The following is a 20152-nucleotide window of genomic DNA, read 5'->3' as shown; positions in this document are numbered from 1 at the left end:
TCTTATGGGTTGCCCGCAAGACCTGCCAGTAAGAGGCAGTGTATCTGTACACTACATCCAAAGACAAACATAAAATAGTGACTGTGTGTCTTCCTCTTGAAATGGTGCGACTCGTAGAAGTGTGCAACACCGAGAGAAGCATGCATTTACTATTGCATGCATGGCGTACTTTCATTTGCTTTTCTCCTTGACATACTTAGGTACAGAACCAGCACGGAGATGCACCAGCTTTAGAATTAGGGATGAAGTTAATGGGGAACTTTTCTATGGTTTCCCCTATCATCCTAAGCAACATTATGGGAGAATCTTTGATCCCGGCTATATGTCAGAGACTGGAAGCAGCTCCAGTTCATAATTGTGAACAGGAGATACCAAAAATAACTGCAGACGTTTATACCTCTGTAGGTCGTGATACCTTGTGTACACAACCTGTAACTCCCTTAAAGAATTACAGAAGAATGAAGTAGCAGGACTTTCTAGGAAATATGCTGATACAGCTACGAGTCATCCTGCAAAACAGGACTTGGGCAGAAGCACTTCTAGACAGCACAGCAGAAGTTACAATAAGACATCAGATACTTCACAGATTTCTGGATGCAAATTCAACTGATGATTTTATACAAATGGAGACTCCATATAAACACTTAAATGTTCCTAATAGGGTTTACAAATTAAACATACAAATTGAAGGGGATATACCACATACCATTAAAGCAGTCTACTGGTCACAGTGATTGACATCATAGTAGCTGAAGTAGACTGGCATCCAGTTTTTGTTAGGGAAGCCCCAGGCCCCCTGGGGGGTGGGGGGGGGAACAATTATAAGGGTATTTTTTTTCTCCCATCGTCCCTAAAGACATCAGGGAAGTTTACACCAGTTAATGGGCTATAAGACAGGCTCCGGCCTTCTACAGAATACAAGCAAGGTGGGGCTAACACTCAAATCCATGTAATTCCCTTACGCAACAAACCTCAAGCACTATACCCTTTAAATCTAGAAGCAGAATGTCGTATAAAAGCATATTAAATCAGTTGCAAATGCAAGGGCACTATATAGCGCCTTGTAGGTCACCAATGACTACGTCTCTTTTTCCCGTCTCCAAACCAATTGGCTTCTATAAGAATACTTTACCATTTCACAGACTGTTTGTAGGAAGTTGGCTCTGTATGTGCTATTTCAAAGTAAGGAATAGCATGCACAGAGTCCAAGGATTCCCCTTAGAGGTAAAATAGTGGTAAAAAGAGATAATACTAATGCTCTATTTTGTGGTAGTGTGGTCGAGCAGTAGGCTTATCCAAGGAGTAGTGTTAAGCATTTGTTGTACATACACATAGACAATAAATGAGGTACACACACTCAGAGACAAATCCAGCCAATAGGTTTTGTTATAGAAAAATATATTTTCTTAGTTTATTTTAAGAACCACAGGTTCAAATTTAACATGTAATATCTTGTTTGAAAGGTATTGCAGGTAAGTACATTAGGAACTTTGAATCATTTCAATTGCATGTATACTTTTCAAGTTATTCACAAATAGCTATTTCAAAAGTGGACACTTAGTGCAATTTTCACAGTTCCTGGGGGAGGTAAGTTTTTGTTAGGTTTACCAGGTAAGTAAGACACTTACAGGGTTCAGTTCTTGGTCCAAGGTAGCCCACCGTTGGGGGTTCAGAGCAACCCCAAAGTTACCACACCAGCAGCTCAGGGCCGGTCAGGTGCAGAGTTCAAAGTGGTGCCCAAAACGCATCGGCTTCAATGGAGAGAAGGGGGTGCCCCGGTTCGAGTCTGCCAGCAGGTAAGTACCCGCGTCTTCGGAGGGCAGACCAGGGGGGTTTTGTAGGGCACCGGGGGGGACACAAGCCCACACAGAAATTTCACCCTCAGCGGCGCGGGGGCGGCCGGGTGCAGTGTTAGAACAAGCGTCGGGTTCGCAATGGAAGTCAATGAGAGATCAAGGGATCTCTTCAGCGCTGCAGGCAGGCAAGGGGGGGCTTCCTCGGGGAAACCTCCACTTGGACAAGGGAGAGGGACTCCTGGGGGTCACTTCTGCAGTGAAAGTCCGGTCCTTCAGGTCCTGGGGGCTGCGGGTGCAGGGTCTTTTCCAGGCGTCGGGACTTAGGTTTCAGAGAGTCGCGGTCAGGGGAAGCCTCGGGATTCCCTCTGCAGGCGGCGCTGTGGGGGCTCAGGGGGGACAGGTTTTGGTACTCACAGTCGGAGAGTAGTCCGGGGGTCCTCCACCAGCCGAGTCGGGGTCGCCGGGTGCAGTGTTGCAAGTCTCACGCTTCTTGCGGGGAGATTGCAGGGTTCTTTAAAGCTGCTTCTTTGGATAAAGTTGCAGTCTTTTTGGAGCAGGTCCGCTGTCCTCGGGAGTTTCTTGTCGTCGTCGAAGCAGGGCAGTCCTCAGAGGATTCAGAGGTCGCTGGTCCCTTTGGAAGGCGTAGCTGGAGCAGAGTTCTTTGGAAGGCAGGAGACAGGCCGGTGAGTTTCTGGAGCCAAGGCAGTTGTTGTCTTCTGGTCTTCCTCTGCAGGGGTTTTCAGCTAGGCAGTCCTTCTTCTTGTTGTTGCAGGAATCTAGTTTCTAGGTTCAGGGAGAGCCCTTAAATACTAAATTTAAGGGCGTGTTTAGGTCTGGGGGGTTAGTAGCCAATGGCTACTAGCCCTGAGGGTGAGTACACCCTCTTTGTGCCTCCTCCCAAGGGGAGGGGGTCACATCCCTAATCCTATTGGGGGAATCCTCCATCTGCAAGATGGAGGATTTCTAAAAGTTAGAGTCACCTCAGCTCAGGACACCTTAGGGGCTGTCCTGACTGGCCAGTGACTCCTCCTTGTTATTCTCATTATTTTCTCCGGCCTTGCCGCCAAAAGTGGGGGCCGGGGCCGGAGGGGGCGGGCAACTCCACTAGTTGGAGTGTCCTGCGGTGCTGTGACAAAGGGGTGAGCCTTTGAGGCTCACCGCCAGGTGTTACAGGTCCTGCCTGGGGGAGGTGTTAGCATCTCCACCCAGTGCAGGCTTTGTTACTGGCCTCAGAGTGACAAAGGCACTCTCCCCATGGGGCCAGCAACATGTCTCTAGTGTGGCAGGCTGCTGGAACTAGTCAGCCTACACCGACAGTCGGTTAAGTTTCAGGGGGCACCTCTAAGGTGCCCTCTGGGGTGTATTTTGCAATAAAATGTACACTGGCATCAGTGTGCATTTATTGTGCTGAGAAGTTTGATACCAAACTTCCCAGTTTTCAGTGTAGCCATTATGGTGCTGTGGAGTTCGTGTAAAACAGACTCCCAGACCATATACTCTTATGGCTACCCTGCACTTACAATGTCTAAGGTTTTGCTTAGACACTGTAGGGGCACAGTGCTCATGCACTGGTTCCCTCACCTATGGTATAGTGCACCCTGCCTTAGGGCTGTAAGGCATGCTAGAGGGGTGTCTTACCTATACTGCATAGGCAGTGAGAGGCTGGCATGGCACCCTGAGGGGAGTGCCATGTCGACTTACTCATTTTGTTCTCACTAGCACACACAAGCTGGTAAGCAGTGTGTCTGTGCTGAGTGAGGGGTCTCTAGGGTGGCATAATACATGCTGCAGCCCTTAGAGACCTTCCCTGGCATCAGGGCCCTTGGTACCAGAGGTACCAGTTACAAGGGACTTATCTGGATGCCAGGGTGTGCCAATTGTGGAATCAAAAGTACAGGTTAGGGAAAGAACACTGGTGCTGGGGCCTGGTTAGCAGGCCTCAGCACACTTTCAATTCAAAACATAGCATCAGCAAAGGCAAAAAGTCAGGGGGTAACCATGCCAAGGAGGCATTTCCTTACACAACCCCCCCCCCCCCCCCCAAACGAAAGAGGATGAGACTAACCTTTCCCAAGAGAGTCTTCATTTTCTAAGTGGAAGAACCTGGAAAGGCCATCTGCATTGGCATGGGCAGTCCCAGGTCTGTGTTCCACTATAAAGTCCATTCCCTGTAGGGAGATGGACCACCTCAACAGTTTTGGATTTTCACCTTTCATTTGCATCAGCCATTTGAGAGGTCTGTGGTCAGTTTGAACTAGGAAGTGAGTCCCAAAGAGGTATGGTCTCAGCTTCTTCAGGGACCAAACCACAGCAAAGGCCTCCCTCTCAATGGCACTCCAACGCTGCTCCCTGGGGAGTAACCTCCTGCTAATGAAAGCAACAGGCTGGTCAAGGCCATCATCATTTGTTTGGGACAAAACTGCCCCTATCCCATGTTCAGAGGCATCTGTCTGCACAATGAACTGCTTAGAATAATCTGGAGCTTTTAGAACTGGTGCTGAGCACATTGCTTGTTTCAGGGTGTCAAAGGCCTGTTGGCATTCTACAGTCCAGTTCACTTTCTTGGGCATTTTCTTGGAGGTGAGTTCAGTGAGGGCTGTCACAATGGATCCATATCCCTTCACAAACCTCCTGTAATACCCAGTCAAGCCAAGGAATGCCCTGACTTGAGTCTGGGTTTTTGGAGCTACCCAGTCCAGAATAGTCTGGATCTTGGGTTGGAGTGGCTGAACTTGGCCTCCACCTACAAGGTGGCCCAAGTAAACCACAGTTCCCTGCCCTATCTGGCATTTGGATGCCTTGATAGAGAGGCCTGCAGATTGCAGAGCCTTCAAAACCTTCTTCAGGTGGACCAGGTGATCCTGCCAGGTGGAGCTAAAGACAGCAATATCATCAAGATAAGCTGTGCTAAAGGACTCCAAACCAGCAAGGACTTGATTCACCAACCTTTGGAAGGTGGCAGGGGCATTCTTTAAACCAAAGGGCATAACAGTAAACTGATAATGCCCATCAGGTGTGGAGAATGCTGTTTTCTCTTTTGCTCCAGGTGCCATTTTTATTTGCCAGTACCCTGCTGTCAAGTCAAAGGTACTTAAGAATTTGGCAGCACCTAATTTGTCTATGAGCTCATCAGCTCTAGGAATTGGATGGGCGTCTGTCTTGGTGACAGAGTTGAGCCCCCTGTAGTCCACACAAAACCTCATCTCTTTCTTTCCATCTTTGGTGTGAGGTTTGGGGACTAAGACCACTGGGCTAGCCCAGGGGCTGTCAGAGCGCTCAATTACTCCCAATTCCAGCATCTTGTGGACTTCCACCTTGATGCTTTCCTTAACATGGTCAGACTGTCTAAAAATGTTGTTTTTGACAGGCATGCTGTCTCCTGTGTCCACATCATGGGTACACAGGTGTGTCTGACCAGGGGTTAGGGAGAAGAGTTCAGGAAACTGTTGTAGGACTCTCCTACAATCAGCTTGCTGTTGGCCAGAGAGGGTGTCTGAGTAGATCACTCCATCTACTGAGCCATCTTTTGGGTCTGATGACAGAAGATCAGGGAGAGGTTCACTCTCTGCCTCCTGATCCTCATCTGTTACCATCAACAGATTTACATCAGCCCTGTCATGGAAGAGCTTAAGGCGGTTCACATGGATCACCCTCTTGGGGCTCCTGCTTGTGCCCAGGTCCACCAGGTAGGTGACCTGACTCTTCCTTTCTAGCACTGGGTAAGGGCCACTCCATTTGTCCTGAAGTGCCCTGGGAGCCACAGGCTCCAGAACCCAGACTTTCTGCCCTGGTTGGAACTCAACCATTGCAGCCTTTTGGTCATACCAAAACTTCTGGAGCTGTTGGCTGGCCTCAAGGTTTTTGCTTGCCTTTTCCATGTACTCTGCCATTCTAGAGCGAAGGCCAAGTACATAGTCCACTATGTCCTGTTTAGGCTCATGAAGAGGTCTCTCCCAGCCTTCTTTAACAAGAGCAAGTGGTCCCCTTACAGGGTGACCAAACAGAAGTTCAAAGGGTGAGAATCCTACTCCCTTCTGTGGCACCTCTCTGTAAGCGAAAAGCAGACATGGCAAGGGGACATCCCATCTCCTTTTGAGCTTTTCTGGGAGCCCCATGATCATGCCTTTTAATGTCTTGTTGAATCTCTCAACTAAGCCATTAGTTTGTGGATGGTATGGTGTAGTGAATTTGTAAGTCACCCCACACTCATTCCACATGTGTTTTAGGTATGCTGACATGAAGTTGGTACCTCTGTCAGACACCACCTCCTTAGGGAAACCCACTCTGGTAAAGATACCAATGAGGGCCTTGGCTACTGCAGGGGCAGTAGTCGACCTAAGGGGAATAGCTTCAGGATACCTAGTAGCATGATCCACTACTACTAGGATATACATATTTCCTGAGGCTGTGGGAGGTTCTAGTGGACCAACTATGTCCACACCCACTCTTTCAAAGGGGACCCCCACCACTGTAAGTGGAATGAGGGGGGCCTTTGGATGCCCACCTGTCTTACCACTGGCTTGACAGGTGGGGCAGGAGAGGCAACACTCCTTAACCTTGTGGGACATATTGGGCCAGTAGAAGTGGTTGACTAACCTCTCCCACGTCTTGGTTTGTCCCAAATGCCCAGCAAGGGGAATATCATGGGCTAAGGTCAGAATAAACTCTCTGAACGACTGAGGCACTACCACTCTCCTAGTGGCACCAGGTTTGGGGTCTCTGGCCTCAGTGTACAGGAGTCCATCTTCCCGATAGACCCTATGTGTTCCACTTTTCTTGCCCTTGGACTCTTCAGCAGCTTGCTGCCTAAGGCCTTCAAGAGAGGGACAGGTTTCTTGTCCCTTACACAGCTCCTCCCTTGAGGGTCCCCCTGGGCCTAAGAGCTCAACCTGATAAGGTTCAAGCTCCAAAGGCTCAGTTCCCTCAGAGGGCAGAACTTCTTCCTGAGAAGAGAGGTTCTCTTTTTCTGACTGTGTTGCAGTTGGTTTCTCAACTGACTTTCCTTTTCTCTTGGTAGGCTGGGCCTTTCTTCCAGACTCCAGCTCTACTTTTTCACCCTGTGCCTTGCACTGTGCTCTTGTTTTTACACACACCAGTTCAGGGATACCCAGCATGGCTGCATGGGTTTTTAGTTCTACCTCAGCCCATGCTGAGGACTCCAGGTCATTTCCAAGCAGACAGTCTACTGGGATGTTTGAGGAGACCACCACCTGTTTCAGGCCATTGACCCCTCCCCATTCTAAAGTTACCATTGCCATGGGATGTGCTTTAGTCTGATTGTCAGCGTTGGTGACTGTATAGGTTTTTCCAGTCAGGTATTGGCCAGGGGAAACCAGTTTCTCTGTCACCATGGTGACACTGGCACCTGTATCCCTCAGGCCCTCTACACTTGTCCCATTAATAAAGAGCTGCTGCCTGTATTTTTGCATGTTAGGCGGCCAGGCAGCTAGTGTGGCTAAATCCACCCCACCCTCAGAGACTAGAGTAGCTTCAGTGTGGACCCTGATTTGCTCTGGGCACACTGTTGATCCCACTTGGAGACTAGCCATTCCAGTGTTACCTGGATTGGAGTTTGGAGTGGAACTTTTCTTGGGACAGGCCTTGTCTCCAGTTTGGTGTCCAGACTGACTACAGTTTCGACACCAGGCCTTTTTGGGATCAAAGTTTTTACCCTTGTACCCAGGATTGTTTTGTGAAGAGGCTCTGGGCCCACCCTCCTGTGCAGGTTTTTGGGGGCCTGTAGAAGACTCTTTACTATTTTTATTTTTGGTTGTCTCACCACACTTCCCCTGGGGAGGTTTTGTGACCCCTTTCTTTTGGTCACCCCCTGTGGAAGTTTTGGACACCCTAGTCTTGACCCAATGGTCCGCCTTCTTTCCCAATTCTTGGGGAGAAATTGGTCCTAGGTCCACCAGATGCTGATGCAGTTTGTCATTGAAACAATTACTTAACAGGTGTTCTTTCACAAATAAATTGTACAGCCCATCATAATTACTTACACCACTGCCTTGAATCCAACCATCTAGTGTTTTTACTGAGTAGTCTACAAAGTCAACCCAGGTCTGGCTCGAGGATTTTTGAGCCCCCCTGAATCTAATCCTATACTCCTCAGTGGAGAATCCAAAGCCCTCAATCAGGGTACCCTTCATGAGGTCATAAGATTCTGCATCTTTTCCAGAGAGTGTGAGGAGTCTATCCCTACACTTTCCTGTGAACATTTCCCAAAGGAGAGCACCCCAGTGAGATTTGTTCACTTTTCTCGTTACACAAGCCCTCTCAAAAGCTGTGAACCATTTGGTGATGTCATCACCATCTTCATATTTAGTTACAATCCCTTTGGGGATTTTCAACATGTCAGGAGAATCTCTGACCCTAGTTATGTTGCTGCCACCATTGATGGGTCCTAGGCCCATCTCTTGTCTTTCCCTTTCTATGGCTAGGATCTGTCTTTCCAAAGCCAATCTTTTGGCCATCCTGGCTAACTGGATGTCCTCTTCACTGGAGTTATCCTCAGTGATTTCAGAGTTGTTGGTCCCTCCTGTGAGGGAACCAGCATCTCTGACTATTATTTGTGGAGTCAGGGCTTGAGAAGCCCTGTTCTCCCTAAGTAGGACTGGAGGGGGGGAATTTCCCTCCAAGTCACTATCTTCATCCTCTGTGTTGCCATCCTCAGAGGGGTTGGCTTTTTCAAACTCTGCCAAAAGCTCCTGGAGCTGTACTTTGGTAGGTTTGGAGCCCATTGCTATTTTCTTTAGTTTACAGAGTGACCTTAGCTCTCTCATCTGTAGATGGAGGTAAGGTGTGGTGTCGAGTTCCACCACATTCACATCTGTGCTAGACATTATGCTTCTAAAAGTTGGAATACTTTTTAAGAAACTAAACTGGTTCTAGAATCTAATTCAAACTTTTAACAAACTTTTAAACTCTAAAAGAAATGCTAACATGGACTAACACAAGGCCCTAGCAGGACTTTTAAGAATTTAGAAAACTTTTCAAATTGCAAAAATCAATTTCTAATGACAATTTTGGAATTTGTCGTGTGATCAGGTATTGGCTGAGTAGTCCAGCAAATGCAAAGTCTTGTACCCCACCGCTGATCCACCAATGTAGGAAGTTGGCTCTGTTGTGCTATTTCAAAGTAAGGAATAGCATGCACAGAGTCCAAGGATTCCCCTTAGAGGTAAAATAGTGGTAAAAAGAGATAATACTAATGCTCTATTTTGTGGTAGTGTGGTCGAGCAGTAGGCTTATCCAAGGAGTAGTGTTAAGCATTTGTTGTACATACACATAGACAATAAATGAGGTACACACACTCGGAGACAAATCCAGCCAATAGGTTTTGTTATAGAAAAATATCTTTTCTTAGTTTATTTTAAGAACCACAGGTTCAAATTTAACATGTAATATCTTGTTTGAAAGGTATTGCAGGTAAGTACATTAGGAACTTTGAATCATTTCAATTGCATGTATACTTTTCAAGTTATTCACAAATAGCTATTTCAAAAGTGGACACTTAGTGCAATTTTCACAGTTCCTGGGGGAGGTAAGTTTTTGTTAGGTTTACCAGGTAAGTAAGACACTTACAGGGTTCAGTTCTTGGTCCAAGGTAGCCCACTGTTGGGGGTTCAGAGCAACCCCAAAGTTACCACACCAGCAGCTCAGGGCCGGTCAGGTGCAGAGTTCAAAGTGGTGCCCAAAACGCATCGGCTTCAATGGAGAGAAGGGGGTGCCCCGGTTCGAGTCTGCCAGCAGGTAAGTACCCGCGTCTTCGGAGGGCAGACCAGGGGGGTTTTGTAGGGCACCGGGGGGGACACAAGCCCACACAGAAATTTCACCCTCAGCGGCGCGGGGGCGGCCGGGTGCAGTGTTAGAACAAGCGTCGGGTTCGCAATGGAAGTCAATGAGAGATCAAGGGATCTCTTCAGCGCTGCAGGCAGGCAAGGGGGGGCTTCCTCGGGGAAACCTCCACTTGGACAAGGGAGAGGGACTCCTGGGGGTCACTTCTGCAGTGAAAGTCCGGTCCTTCAGGTCCTGGGGGCTGCGGGTGCAGGGTCTTTTCCAGGCGTCGGGACTTAGGTTTCAGAGAGTCGCGGTCAGGGGAAGCCTCGGGATTCCCTCTGCAGGCGGCGCTGTGGGGGCTCAGGGGGGACAGGTTTTGGTACTCACAGTCGGAGAGTAGTCCGGGGGTCCTCCCTGAGGTGTTGGTTCTCCACCAGCCGAGTCTGGGTCGCCGGGTGCAGTGTTGCAAGTCTCACGCTTCTTGCGGGGAGATTGCAGGGTTCTTTAAAGCTGCTTCTTTGGATAAAGTTGCAGTCTTTTTGGAGCAGGTCCGCTGTCCTCGGGAGTTTCTTGTCGTCGTCGAAGCAGGGCAGTCCTCAGAGGATTCAGAGGTCGCTGGTCCCTTTGGAAGGCGTCGCTGGAGCAGAGTTCTTTGGAAGGCAGGAGACAGGCCGGTGAGTTTCTGGAGCCAAGGCAGTTGTTGTCTTCTGGTCTTCCTCTGCAGGGGTTTTCAGCTAGGCAGTCCTTCTTCTTGTTGTTGCAGGAATCTAGTTTCTAGGTTCAGGGAGAGCCCTTAAATACTAAATTTAAGGGCATGTTTAGGTCTGGGGGGTTAGTAGCCAATGGCTACTAGCCCTGAGGGTGAGTACACCCTCTTTGTGCCTCCTCCCAAGGGGAGGGGGTCACATCCCTAATCCTATTGGGGGAATCCTCCATCTGCAAGATGGAGGATTTCTAAAAGTTAGAGTCACCTCAGCTCAGGACACCTTAGGGGCTGTCCTGACTGGCCAGTGACTCCTCCTTGTTATTCTCATTATTTTCTCCGGCCTTGCCGCCAAAAGTGGGGGCCGGGCCGGAGGGGGCGGGCAACTCCACTAGCTGGAGTGTCCTGCGGTGCTGTGACAAAGGGGTGAGCCTTTGAGGCTCACCACCAGGTGTTACAGCTCCTGCCTGGGGGAGGTGTTAGCATCTCCACCCAGTGCAGGCTTTGTTACTGGCCTCAGAGTGACAAAGGCACTCTCCCCATGGGGCCAGCAACATGTCTCTAGTGTGGCAGGCTGCTGGAACTAGTCAGCCTACACAGACAGTCGGTTAAGTTTCAGGGGGCACCTCTAAGGTGCCCTCTGGGGTGTATTTTGCAATAAAATGTACACTGGCATCAGTGTGCATTTATTGTGCTGAGAAGTTTGATACCAAACTTCCCAGTTTTCAGTGTAGCCATTATGGTGCTGTGGAGTTCGTGTAAAACAGACTCCCAGACCATATACTCTTATGGCTACCCTGCACTTACAATGTCTAAGGTTTTGCTTAGACACTGTAGGGGCACAGTGCTCATGCACTGGTACACTCACCTATGGTATAGTACACCCTGCCTTAGGGCTGTAAGGCCTGCTAGAGGGGTGTCTTACCTATACTGCATAGGCAGTGAGAGGCTGGCATGGCACCCTGAGGGGAGTGCCATGTCGACTTACTCATTTTGTTCTCACTAGCACACACAAGCTGGTAAGCAGTGTGTCTGTGCTGAGTGAGGGGTCTCTAGGGTGGCATAATACATGCTGCAGCCCTTAGAGACCTTCCCTGGCATCAGGGCCCTTGGTACCAGAGGTACCAGTTACAAGGGACTTATCTGGATGCCAGGGTGTGCCAATTGTGGAATCAAAAGTACAGGTTAGGGAAAGAACACTGGTGCTGGGGCCTGGTTAGCAGGCCTCAGCACACTTTCAATTCAAAACATAGCATCAGCAAAGGCAAAAAGTCAGGGGGTAACCATGCCAAGGAGGCATTTCCTTACACTGTTTATCACAATTCCAGTCAATAATGGCATCAAAGAAGTCTCTCTGATTCAGAGACCCTGCTTTGCTGTATATTGCAATTCTGTTATAGTTTGTCGCCCCATTTTTGAGCCTATACATAAAGTTGCTTTGTAGCATCTATTGTGGAGGACACAAAATGGCATCTGTCATATCAGTGACACTCAATGCCTTTCTGCCTAGGAATCTTACTTATTATTTCATCCCAGTAGATTAACTGTGAGAAGGTAGTATCATACTAAATCAGTCTTGTCTCCTTACCTGTGTATGTATGTGTGTATATATATACACACAACCGCTTGTATATTTCTTCTATGGGCTTCCAGCTATTTCATTAGTTAGTTTCAGTGTCATTTAAAAATCCTTGTTTGGTAGTGGTCAGTCATGCCTCTTTGTCTCTCCTTCTTCTGTTTGGGATCAGTGACCAACTACTGTATAATTACGCTTTGTCCTTTTTAATCTGGTCTGTAGGTTTTTTTTTTTTTACTTTGTTTCCTGCTCCTGTTCAGGGAAGCATCCCTTTTAATTTGCAGAGCATTCTTTCTCTGAGCTTACCTGTAAGCAAAGCTGTAAATCAGGCTGTTACCTTGGCTACATTTGGTCTTTGTGGGCTCTCTGCACACTCTCTCAGCTGCCTGGCTCCCACCCTTCCTTGGCTTGGATTTTCTTTACCAAGTGTGCCTGCCTCTGTGCTGAGAGCAAGGGCGGAGGATCGCTTATAATTGCTTATAGCCTAGGCACACAGCTCTAGCAGGGCACCGCAATCCTAAGAGTCTTCTGCTCCACACTGGGATCCCACTCGTAGCTCAGTGCACCTCAGTTCACACACTCCAAGCCCTCAGCTGTGCTAGTTCCAGGAACCTCTCACACACTGTCTGCCAGAGCACCTCAGTCCCCGCAGTCAGTACACTCTGTTGCTCAAGTACTGGGATCTCAGGCTCAGCCCCATCAGTGAACCACAGTTGACACACTCCAAGCCCTCAGCTCTGCCAGGAACACCATACACGCTATCTGCCAGAGCACCTCAGTTCTTGCAATCAGTACACTCTGCTGGTCCAATACTGAGACCTCTGGCTCAGCTCCATCTGTGATCCCCAGTTCACAGACTCTGAGCCCTCAGCCGTGCCAGTGCCAGGAACCCCACACACTGTCTGCCAGAGTAACTCAGTTCTCTCAGTCATTATGCACTGCTGCTCCAGTACTGGGACCTCAGACGCAGCTCCATCAGTGCACCTCAGTTCACACACTCCAAGCCCTCATCCATGCCAGGAACCCCACTCATGCTATCTACCAGAGCACCTCAGTTCTCGCAGTCAGTATGCGCTGCTGCTTCAGTACTAGGACCTCAGGAGGAGCTCCATCAGTGCACCGCAGTTCACACACTCCAAGCCCTCAGCCATTCCAGTACCAGGAACACCACACGTGCTGTCTGCCAGAGCATCTTACTTCTCACAGTTATGACACTTTGCTTCTCATTCCTGGGACCTTGGGCACAGTTCCATCAGTGCACCTTAGTTCACACACTCCAAGCCCTCAGCCGTGCCAGGAACCCCACACACACTGTCTGCCTGAGCACCCCAGTTCTCTCAGTCAGTACAGTCTGCTGCTCCTGTACTGGGACCTCCAGCGCAGCTCATCAGTGCACCTCAGTTCACACACTCCAAGCCCTCAGCTGTGCCAGTGCCAGGAAGCGCACCTCAGTTCTTGCAGTCAGTACACTCTGCTGCTCAGTACTGGGACCTTGGCCGCAGCTCCATCAGTGCACCTAAGATCACACACATCAAGCCCTCAGCCGTGCCAGTGCCAGGAACCCCACACATGCTGTCTGCCAGAGCACGTCAGTTGTCGCAGTCAGTACACTTTGCTGCTCCAGTACTGGGATCTCCGGCACAGCTCCATCAGTGCACCACAGTTCACACACTCCAAGCCCTCAACCATGCCAGGAACCCCACACGCTGTCTGCCAGAGCACCACAGTTCTTGCAGTCAGTACATTCTGCTGCTACAGCACTGGAACCTCGGGCCTAGCTCCATAAGTGCACCACTGTTCACACACTCCAAGCCCTCAGCTGTGCCAGTGCCAGGAAGCCCACTCATGCTGTCTGTCAGAGTACCTCAGTTCTTACAGTCAGTACTGGGACCTCTGGTGCAGCTCCATCCGTGCACCTCAGTTCTACACTGGCGAGGTCACTTCCTTTCCTATACTGGGACCCCGCTCACATACAGTTCCATTACAGAAGCTCAGTTCTAATATTCAGTCCCACTGCCAAGCCAATACTTTGCCCAAAAGAGAAAAAAACAGCTTAGCCAGTGCACCTCAAGTCTAACATCCAACGCCACTGTTGATGGGAACCATCACAGCTTCGCCAGAATCCATCAGTTCTAACATTCAGTGCACATTTGTTCTCAGAACCAAGGCTCACACACATACATGCTCTACAGGACTCCTTGCTTCTGTGGTTCAGAGGCAATGCCACTCTCATACTGGGCCCCACCTGCAGCTTCACCAGGGCACCCCCAGGCTAACGCTTGGCAACACTGGCACAGCAATACCAGGTTCCACACATAGCTCCATTAACATACCTCACTACTGACCTTTCTGCTATTCCAGCACTGGGAGGGACACAGCTCTGTCTATACCCCCAATCCTGATCGGAAGTGCCCCAATATTGCTGTATTAGGGTTCACATACAACTCTGCTAAGTCACCTCCTGCTGTTCTGCAGTGCCCCCTTGCTGTTCCTCACTCTGACTTCTGTTTGAGGAAGTGGGGGAGCCAATTCAATCTATACTTAACTGCTATTTTTATTGGGGAAAGTCTGTTTCACCTTTCTCATTCCATTTTTTTCCTTTACTCTGTTTACTCTCAATGTTTTCTTTCTCCCCCACTTTTCTCTTTCCAGCTCCTAAAATCCACACGTTAAGTTTTGCTCTTTCTTTCAACTGTTTTATTTCTACTCCCCTCCCTTTTTTTTATTTCCCTCCTCCTCTTGCTACCTCCTCTTTGAAATTCTTAAAAACGTGGTCATTTCTTTCCTTGTTTCGTTCCTCTATTTGTTCATTCTTTCACTATTTTTCGCTTCCCTTCAGTCTTACTTAGTTTTTTCGTAATTTGCTATTCCCGTTGACTCGGTATGCATCCTTTCACTTTTATTTTTATTTTATTTTTTTTTTAAATCTTTCTTCCATCCTTTCTCTGGTGTTTTTCTTATCTCTATCTTATTTTGTTATGGTGTTTTGAGCATTACACTCTAATGGCAAAAGTTTATTTCTGATAAAACATATACAATTATCATATAAACCTTTAAGATAGAGAAAGGTCGTCAATGGTAGTGCTTTAGTTAAAAGCTGGGCCACTGGAATTATATGGCAGGAAAAAACGAAATTATTATGCATGGTTGACCGGTTTATGAGGTTTTAACAGATGTGTTCATAACTAAAAATTTACCCTGTTTTGCAGCATAATTCCTCTTCAAGTGACAACAGCTCAGACTACAGTTTTGACTCTGATGTTGACCATTCTGAAAGATCACACAAAAAAGCAGCTTCAATGTACAGAGATTATGATACTCCATTTATGCAGGTACAGCTTTATTGTGAATATGCTCATCTATAATAGCTTAAACCATCTTTGGTTGCCGTAATGTTTACGTGCTTTGTGTGGTTTGAAAATCATTATTGCTGATCTGTTCATATGTTACAGATACTGCTATTATATGTGATCATGTTATACGTTTTTTTCAGATTTTAATTTTCCCTCAGCGGCTTTGTTACCTAACATCTATTTGTTTGTTGGATTGCATAACAGATCTATGATGTGCATGCCTTTTGTAATTTTGATTTAGCCCCTTAAGTGCAGCACTACCTCCCTAGTGAGTCTGTCGGCCATTGTCCAACACTGGAAGAGTTAGAAATTCCTTGGGACAAAACTTGGCTGGACTAAGAAGTCTCTGCCCCCCACAGATTCTACAACCCCAGGAGACTCCATCCCCCACCACAACTTGTGGCAGGTGGTGAGTACTTGGAGGCAGTCCAGTAGGGGGTGGGGCCAACCACTGACGCATTGAAAAGCGCTTCCTGCAATCCGGCAGTGCGGGTGAAACTTGGCTGGATTAATGGGTCTCTGGCCCCCAAAGACTCTACAAACCCCAAGGGACTCCATTCTCCACCACAATTTGCGCCAGGAGGTGAGTATGCAGAGGCAACCCAGGAGGGGGTGGGGCCAAACACTGACACACTGAAAAGCGCTTACTGCAGTCCTGCAGCACAGGACAAAACTTGGCTGGATTAAAGGGTTTCTGGCCCCCACAGACTTTACAACCCCAGGGGACACCATCCCCCAATCCAGTAATTAATGGATCAAACCAAGGCCAATAGGTGTTCTCTTGCAAGGGCTCCCATTGACCTAGGTTTGGCCCATTCTTGTAGTGGGCAGTTGGGCCAGCCACACAAGGGGCACAGTGTTTTTATTGGCACAAGTGGGGTAACGCTGAGTGGTAGCAATTGTGTGGATTCCTCCTTATTCTGGAAGTTTCCATCAGAGAAATGCAGGGGAATGCGTGATTTTAGGCAAGGTTTTAGGTTTGCAGGGCATACCACCCTAGAATCGCATGGTTGTCTAGTTTTCAAAAATGTCTGTGGATCGTGGGTTTGCATGGGTGGCACCACAGCAGGGCCCCAAATACTGCAGTTACCCCTGTTGCTTCTCTATCAATGTATTTGTGTCATGGTCTCTTGGCCCACCCAAACAAGTGGGGCACTGTTCTTATCAGGGCCCATTTGCAACACATGGTGGTAGGAAATTTGTAGCTCCCCACAGATTCCAGGATTTTTCATCACAGAAATGTAAGGAAAATATGTGCGTTTTTAGTCGAAGTTTGAGGTTGGCAAGGTATTCTGGGTAAAAAAAAAAAAACACAAACCTGGTGAGAGCCACACAAGCCACCCCATCCTGCATTCCCTCAGCTGACTAGTTTTCAAAAATGTGCAAGTTTGCTAGGTTTCCATAGGTGCCAGCTGAGCTAGGGCCCGAAATCCACAGCTACCCCCAATGGGAAAAAAGCAGTCAGTTTTCAGTGGGAAATGTAATGTGTCCATGTTGCATTTTGGGCTGTTTGCTGTCCTGAGCACTAGGCCTACCCACAAAAGTGAAGTACCGCTTTTAACGGAAGACGTGGTAGCACAGAATAGTAGAACATTTGTAATTACCAATTGGATTTTGTTGCATTTGTACCTTGCAAAGTAAGCAAGTGTGTTAGAAAGAAGACATTTTGAAAAATACTCTTTAAGTCATAAGCTACTTTGGGTACCTTCAAGTTCAGAGTTGTACAAATAACCACTGCTTCTACACTCCACATCTTGTGCCCATTTCAGAAATACATAGGCTTCCTTGATTCCCGTTTTTCACTCTATGAATTGGTCTATACTTGGTAAACAAAGAAAAAACATTTTACGGTACAGCTCAGTTGTTGACTGTGGGTACCCTGGTTATTTGAGAACCTACAAACCGTAACTTATCCTGCTCTTGTTCTGCCTCTTGCCTTATGTGGCTGTGAGGGCAGGTTTCTTGGTACCCTGTGCCTCCTGTTGCCCTCCCGCCTTCTTGCCGCCACCACTTCTGGCACCGCCAACATACACCACTGCACCTGACTCAGTTGTGGAGCCAGGTGTGTGACAGTATAACGGAGCGGAAGGATGGTAGGTCGGTCCTCTTTAGGCATTTGTTCGGTAGGGGCGGGGTTATAGGAGGATCCCAACTATAAAGTAAAACAAAAGGGAGCTGGATGCCGAAATGCTCGAGATAAACCTGGCGTTTAAGGCTCTGAGGCTTGAGGCGTGACGGACAGAGCTGTTTGTCGACCTAGTTGACATCATTTTTCTTTCACAAGTCTTCTTCACTGGTGCCTGTGAGTGGTGGGGGCGACCATTATTAGAGAGGGAGGAGGTAAGTGATACAGCACCTTTCTTCTCCAACTCTTTCAGTTGCAAGGTTTGGTAAATTCTCAGGATACCACTCACAGCACCTGTTCATGTGCTTTTCTGTGCTTTTCGGGTGGAACTGGTTTCAACATCTGTTTTGCATTACCAAGCCCTTCCATCAGAGTGTGATTGTGGAGATGGGAAAAAATAAATTCCCAGCTCAGTCACTGCTTGCCCACAGGTTCAGCCACGCTCAACGATTGATGACTTTTTGGTTAGGGCAGTTGATGTAATAACTAATGATATAAGACTGGAAGAAAGGAGGCTTTATTTCACAACTGAGGACCCTCACATGATCGCTCACTTCTGCCTCATCTTTGACATCCTCCCAAAACAAACTTCCTATTACTATGCCTACATCGCATCGCGCCAGTTCGAATCTGACTCTGAACCTGAACTTAGGGCAGGACCAGAAACCTTGGGGGTGTATGACGGGATGTAGAAGGTGGCAGCGGTGGCAGCCGTTGTTGAGGAAATTCTGGGCAGAGGGGTGGGCAGTTGAGACTCTGAGACCTGAGCTTACTAACCTCTCACCGGAGTGTGAACCGGCAATAAAGCATAGGAAAAGGACACAGAAGTCTAAAATGGGTAAACTCGGACGGGACCAAGAGGCATAAGGAGCATCAGCCCTGTGTACTGCACCTCCACTTTCCCTCACAGGGGCAGCTCTTTAGGCAGATATTTGTGGAACTCTTAGTGACTTGATGGACCTGAAGCTGTGCCCAGTGTTCGATCGGCTCGCAGCCACTGAGGCCGATTTAAAATCTCTCACCATATCCCACAGTGACGATACACCCCCCTCTCCCCCCCCCCCCTCCTTGAGTGGGATATCACGGGGTTGGATGGAGAAATACTTTACAGTAAATGCTCACTTTCCAACTGTCCTGATACCCGTGGGAACAGGGGTCGGAGATAGTATACAGCCTGGAAACAGCATCATGGGTTCACTCGACAATTTGGCTACCACGGAAAGTAGGGAAAGCAGGCAGCAGCTTTTAATGACATCATGGGCGATAAACCATATTGATTGACTGTAGAGCTTCCCTTCTCCCAGTGATTAACCTTTCAACAGCAGCCTGCCCGCACATGTTTGTTTTGGCAAATGTCTCCTCTTTATTCAGTGGTGTGGCTGAATCTACTCCAGCCCTAATAAATAAGGTGGTGCACTGGCTGAGCTACAGCATCAGTGGCCGGCGGAATTTGTTTAACACGGTAATCTTTCCACAGCCTATGGTGGGATTCGGTCTGTTTGAGCGCCAATTCTCAGGAGACTGTGTAGTTATAAACTTTAGAAATCCCAAGACTGGAGCAAATCATGGCAATGGCCACAGCAGGGATGACGAGATCAAGCCCCATAAAAATGATGTCTCTGGGTTTCTTCTACAGACATCAAAGCCCACCCTACAGAAGAGAAAACTCACCCGTCTTTTTAAATGAGGGAAATAGGAGTCACCCAGATTACCATGTGTTGGCGGGAAATAGGTTCAAGTCCCTCACCTCCTTGGATCAAAATGAATGACTGTGCCGGGGAGAGCTCTGTTTCTGTTAATACTACCTATCACAAACAGGAACTGGAGCTTGAGTGGCCCATTGCTTTGTGTGAGGAGCCTCCTAAAGAAGGGTTCCTTGGTTAGAGGGGAATTAGAGGTCTGTAATCAATTGCCTCATTCAAGCCATTTGGAAGGCCCTTCTTTATCAGATACCCGTCCTGGATATTGGTTCCCAAGGTATTGGAACCAAAAATCCTGCTTTGTGCTTGCCCACAGCTACCAAACATCAATATAAAAATCTGCATGTGGAATATTGCTGGTGCTCGTTGTCCGCTAGCTAACCCTGAATTGTTCAACTTTGTCTTCGTTTGACCCTATTTGTGTGCAAGAAACTTTGTTGACAAATCCCTTTCACATAAATGATGTTTATGCTTTGTTCCAATCAGCTCCCACTGGTAGATCACGAACGAGGTGGCTGGCTACTTTTGTCTCAGTAAAAACTGATATGGTTAAAGTTGTTCGTAAATGGTCTTCCCCGCAGTTCTTAGCATCACAACTACACCAAATAGCCAAAAAAGGCCTAAACACTTTGCTGTCAGCAGTTAAGGGTTTAATATTATTAGTTTACTTATGATGCACTTGTTTAATGTTTTAAAAAACACAAATGAAAAGTAAAAAATGTAATGCAATGGGATCGTCACACATTTAATGGGCTGTATATATAGACACAGATGATTAACTTTGCAGAGTTGCAGCATATAGAGTTATAAGTAGGTAACTGTGAATAACAAAGATGTTGCACCCCCCACCCCACTTTAAAAAAAAAAAAGTAAATACCTGGCCTTTCGCCACGTACCCTCCTCCACCATCTGAAACATGCCTCCGAAGCTCATCTCCAAATATAAATAAACGTTCCAGGACTCCTGACCCACACCACTGGCTGCATGTGTCCCATGTACCCCACCCATCCCCGTGCTTCTGCATAACCCTCCACCAACTCCTGCCCAAACTGTAACAAAAATACCTTGATGTCCTGCCATCCACACCCACCATGCGCTGCACACTTCAGCCCTCTCCCAA

At 47.9% G+C, this 20152-nt stretch overlaps 1 protein-coding gene across 4 annotated transcripts in view; it reads left to right on the top strand.

The window, feature by feature from the left end:
* ZC3H6 (zinc finger CCCH-type containing 6) overlaps positions 1 to 20152 on the top strand; it is a 275434-nt gene that overhangs the window by 69203 nt on the left and 186079 nt on the right. For all 4 annotated transcript variants that reach the window (XM_069234680.1, XM_069234679.1, XM_069234678.1 and 1 more), the window contains one exon: positions 15064 to 15186. In XM_069234680.1, the coding sequence (XP_069090781.1) occupies positions 15064 to 15186 (123 nt within the window). The remainder of the gene's footprint in view (positions 1 to 15063; positions 15187 to 20152) is intronic.

The sequence above is a fragment of the Pleurodeles waltl genome, chromosome 5, assembly GCF_031143425.1.
Source record: "Pleurodeles waltl isolate 20211129_DDA chromosome 5, aPleWal1.hap1.20221129, whole genome shotgun sequence".
NCBI classification, from domain to species: Eukaryota; Metazoa; Chordata; class Amphibia; order Caudata; family Salamandridae; genus Pleurodeles; species Pleurodeles waltl.
The sequence above is the reverse complement of the archived record's forward strand: the minus strand, read 5'-3'. Positions and strand labels throughout refer to the sequence as shown.